Source organism: Rhinopithecus bieti, unplaced genomic scaffold (assembly GCF_001698545.2).
Source record: "Rhinopithecus bieti isolate Rb0 unplaced genomic scaffold, ASM169854v2 scaffold_6944, whole genome shotgun sequence".
In the NCBI taxonomy this organism is placed as follows: Eukaryota; Metazoa; Chordata; class Mammalia; order Primates; family Cercopithecidae; genus Rhinopithecus; species Rhinopithecus bieti.
The window spans coordinates 334,941-340,059 of NW_016805767.1; the positions used below are offsets into that span (position 1 = coordinate 334,941).

Below are 5,119 nucleotides of genomic sequence, written 5' to 3' on the forward strand. Positions count from 1 at the left end.
AAAGACTTGGGAATTATACTCCCTCTCTTCAAATGCACATCCAATTACCATATTCAGTTGAAATGCCTCAGAAATAGATCCTTCATTCACTTAGCATTCAATAGCAGCCCTAAGAACACACAATAAGCCAAACTGGGTAGAGAAAAAGATGGATGAGACATTGTCAGCACAGTACCCACAAGAAGCTCCCAGCCCAGGGATGCAGAGCAACCATACCACACACTGAAGCAGTGCTTCCTAAACAACTGATTCCTTTAGACATTTACAGGTATTTATTTGAGTAAGAGCTCATAAAATATATTTTTATAATATACACAAGAAAAAATACATTTGAGTGAATAAAAAATAAAATGACAGGAGGTGACAGAATTTAGTGTTTATAAATGAGGTCATAAAGAACTTTAATAATTCAGAGAAGAAATTCAAAGTATTTAAAAGTTGAGACCCTGCTTTACAATATTTTATAATTAAAAAAAGGTGTTTAAAGGTGATATGTGACTTAATAATTTTCCAATTTCAAAATGGGTTTCTAGACACTATTGTTCATGAACCAAAAAAAAAAAAACCAAACAACAACAAAACCCACTTTGGCAAGCAAAGTATTATTAGTCCATAGCAGCTTCATAACAGTTTACTTTTTTAATATAAAGATTTTTCAATTTACACTTGTTGTAGTAGAAAAAACTAATATGCTAAGTCTGTAAGCTTATTACAGAAAAAACTAATATGCGAAGTCTGATCGTAACGAAGCCAGAATTCTATGAAAATGTGCACCACATTGCATATATAGTAGCTGAGTAAATGTAAACCATGTGCTTATTAACTCTTCTATATAAAATATTGAACCCCCAAGTCTCACACATTGCCTCCTATGTCCACATCTCTTTTCTGAAGGCAGCCTCACACTTTAAGCCAATATATATTTGCTATTTGAAAAAGTTCTCATCCTCATCACTAAAAATGTTTCTGTAAAGGCCTTAGACATTTTTTTAGTACCCTAGTAACAAGACATATCATGATCAATAAATGATCACAGCCTTTCAAAAAAACTACTGAGATTGGAGAATGGGTTTCTGTCTCCAACCCCTGAAAGATGTTGCTGTTTCAAGACCTACAGCTCCAAGAAGACGACTCAGAATGTCTTACTTTTAAAAAAATATTGTCATGAATAACTGAATAATTAGATTTCTAGGAAAATGAGGCTTTTAAATTAAGATTTAGGAAAATCAACTATAATGTATTTACTTCTACTCATTGATGAATGACAGAAATCGGTTAAAGTTTTACAAACAAAAGATATAAATACTGCATAATACATAGTGAATATTGGCACAAACCCTTTCGTACTTAAAGCATAAAATGCAATCAGTAAACCTGATGCTCTTAAGTGTGTTTCTTAAGATGACATCAAAAAAGCTCTAGCTAGCATGGAAATTTCCCAGTTTAAGGCTTTCCAATAGGTTTGTAGCAAGCATCAGGTTGCCAGAGGCGAATATCAACAAGAACTTGATTGAGTTTTTGCATCCAGAGATCCCGCTCTTCTTTAGTATCTGCAGACAGCCAGTTCCTACAGGAACAAACCACCAAAGAGGTCAGAATTCTTCTCCCCGCATTCCATACCCCCATGTACTCTTGCTAGGGAAAAAAAATGACTAAATAAACCAGTAGATGAATTCCCTTTAACCACCTAATATAGATGCTAATCCAGAGCCACTGAGTGAGGTGCATCTCCAAATAAAACAGAGGAAAATTATCCCCAGTTTGGTTCACTGATGCTCACTTACACTGATTACACTTGGTAAAGGATGGTGTTTCCAACAGGTGTTTTATACAGGGAGTGTGTGGCCTGGGTAACCTGATGGTATAGGACACCCACTGAGTGTGGGCAACTTCTCAGCAAGAGCACCAAAGGCCTGAACATAGGCCCTCCCTGAATATAGGCACTCCCAATATAATCTTCAGAGTCAGGTTCCCCAACAGCTGCAATCACAGACTCATGATCCTTCACCTGGCTCTACAGGTAATATTATTTTGCACTGTCTCCCATTAGATTTGTCCTACTATATTAGTAGAACATGGTATTTATAATAAACTATCTAAAGATCCTAAGACTTTGTCTATCCTAACCTCACTGTCCATATTAGGAATATTTTCCTAGCTACAAGTTGAATGAATAACTAGTTGGCAGGGCAGGCCAGAGTAAGGAAGGGGGGATTCCCTAACTCATAGCCCGAACATCATTCTAGGGAACGGCCAGCCATTAGGTTTTTACATTGCACTCATTCTACAACTTTATAAGTTCTCCCCATTGGTACTAGAAACGGTGTAAATATGAATAAGCGGAGTTTATCACCTTCTAGTAGTCAATGAAGAAAGTACTGCACTTATAATAGCCACCATTTGTTAAGCTCATTCCATGTACTCAAAACTGTGCTAAGTGTGTTTACTCATTCATCTCTATTGTCTGAAGTCTCTGTGAACCTATTCTGGTTCAAGAGGCTTAAAACAACAAGAACAACAACAAAAAAAAAACTCTATTGTCACTGTAGAGTTTATTTTTCCTTTTTGACACACAAGATTTCAGAGGGCCAGCAAAGTTAAGTGACCTGCCATGGTTACATTTGATCAGTCAGAATTTAAACTTAAATCTGTTGACCTCAAAACTCCACTGTAACTACTGCCTCCCCATGTGATAAAACATTCTGGTTTCAATGTGTAGTCTCTGTTTTGAAGTATGCAGTAGAGATCAGAAGACAAATCGTTAGCATTGACAGCAAACTTAGTTAGTAGAAATGAAAATGAGGTACATTAAATTCAAGTAAAAGGCCTAAGTCCAAAAGGCCCAAGGCCCTGTAAGGAAACAGATCAGCAAGGCAAAGGAGAATGCAGAACTGCAGAATGTTTATATTCTCACCATTAAAAAAGTTAAATAAAATTTAGGCCACCAAGCAAAGCTGAAGACTCAGCCAAGACTGAATTGAGAATGTACCACTCTCATATGCTTGAGCGAAGGGTACCCATCCAAGTTATAATTTTATAGTAAGAAAGACCACAAGTAAATGAGGCACAGAGTAATTAAAGCAATATGTAATCTGGCTTTTTTTTTTTTTTTTTTTCATCACAGGGGAAGGTCTACAGAGAAGTCTAAGAGAGTTTATGCAACCAGTGAAAAATAAGGTTATACAAAAAATGTGAGTGATATTCAAAATGGCTGAAGTGGGCTGCTGTGGTCAAGAACTATCTGGATACTGCACTTTGGTTGGTTCCTCCACTGACCATGGCCATGGACAGGTCGCTATCAAAAAAAATGATTAGAAATCCATTTTGCCTGTCCTGCCCTGTCTGATTCCACCACTGCATAGAAGACCCCTGAAAGAATGAATGAGTTAAAATGAATAAATCTGAAAGTAATCTAGACATCAAAATTTTCCAACAAATGAGTCTTCTATCTAGCTATTTTAAAACAAATTGGCAGTCTCTGGGCAACTTTGTTCTATTTTAGTATCGTGTCTCCTGGCTATAGCTTTCTAATATTTTCACATTAGAAACTCATAAAGCTAGTCCTACCAATCTCCCCCCATCTGCAATATCCAGCAACAGCCTAATTACTAGAGATCTTATCAAATTCTCACTTTTGTACCTAATGACAACTCTGTACACTGAAGTTGGTCTTCAAGCTTCTCGTAGGTATCCAAGCAAAGAAACCGATCTCAGAATCTTAGCAATAAGCCTTTGTATCTTACACTTGAGCTCAGGGTTAATTAAAAAAGGGGTACCCCCAAAAGTTTTATTCTGTTAATCTCCATCCAGAAATTTGCAGAATAGAATGAGATTGTTTTTGTGAGTCATCTGCCTAGTGAGGTTATTCTGGGAATGGAAGGAAGGGATGTGTAAAGTGTCTTTGAATAATGCTTGACTCCTCAACTACGCATGAAATCTTTAAACTTAACCCAAAGATTATCTAACTGCCATGAAAATGCCTCCACTGTGAGCATACTGGAAAACATTAGCTAAGATACGACCTGAGTATTATACTTTCCTTAACTACGTTAATTTAGTTATTATAGATGGCTCACTTACTGCTTTGCGTGTGTTTTGTTTTCTCGCTAAGGCTGTGCCCTTTTCAACGTCAAGGACCATCTCTGATATTTCCTAGTGGTAAGTACATAGTGTACATAGTGGGCAATCAATTGCTTAGTTGATCGAAATATTTATCGGCCAATACATACTTGGTGACACAGAGTGTGTCCCTGCATTGGCTGACAAGAGTCTCTCGGTCATCTTCTCTTTGTGGTCGGACAGTAATTAATTCAAAAGTGTTGCGTCTTGCACAAAATTCTCTGTTGGCTGGTTCTATCTGACGACTGGTACAATTAGCCAGATTTATCCTTCCTATGGGATTCTTTAAAAACAAGAGAAATCAGTAGAAAACAAGACTAAGTAAGTATTAAGCAGCATTTAAGTTGGTAAAAATTAAAATTAAAATTAAAAAGCTATTCATTTAAAAGTTAAAATTTAGTTACGCTGGGCTTAGAGAAACATATTTAACACTTATTATTGTTCCTAGCTAGACATAAAAATAAAACCCAAAAATATCAACTGGTAGCTCTTCCCACCTATCCTATAAAGCTCTTTATTATGCTGAACTTCAAATAAAAAATACAAACAACAGTATAATGAGTCCCAGGTACCAAAACCAGCTATAACAATGAGAAACACGGGGGGCGGAGCAAGATGGCCGAATAGGAACAGCTCCAGTCTCCAACTCCCAGGGCGAGTGACACAGAAGGCCGGTGATTTCTGCATTTTCAACTGAGGTACTGGGGTCATCTCACTGGGGAGTGCCGGACAATTGGTGCTGGTCAGCTGCTGCAGCCCGACCAGCGAGAGCTGAAGCAGGGTGAGGCATTGCCTCACCTAGGAAGCGCAAGGGGGAAGGGAATCCCTTTTCCTAGCCAGGGGAACTGAGACACACAACACCTAGAAAATCGGGTAATTCCCACCCCAATACTGCGCTTTAAGCAAACGGGCACACCAGGAGATTATACCCACACCTGGCCGGGAGGGTCCCACGGCCACGGAGCCTCCCTCATTGCTAGCACAGCAGTCTGCGATCTAA

At 38.1% G+C, this 5,119-nt stretch overlaps 1 protein-coding gene across 3 annotated transcripts in view; it reads right to left on the minus strand.

Moving 5' to 3' along the window:
• Positions 1–249: 249 nt before the first annotated feature.
• The window catches only part of ANLN (anillin, actin binding protein), a 68,086-nt gene continuing 63,216 nt past the window's right edge, over positions 250–5,119 (minus strand). For all 3 annotated transcript variants that reach the window (XM_017873703.1, XM_017873705.1, XM_017873704.1), the window contains 2 exons: positions 4,230–4,402; positions 250–1,567 (listed from right to left, as the gene is read on the minus strand). In XM_017873703.1, the coding sequence (XP_017729192.1) occupies positions 1,444–1,567; positions 4,230–4,402 (297 nt within the window). In that variant the 3' untranslated portion in view covers positions 250–1,443. The remainder of the gene's footprint in view (positions 1,568–4,229; positions 4,403–5,119) is intronic.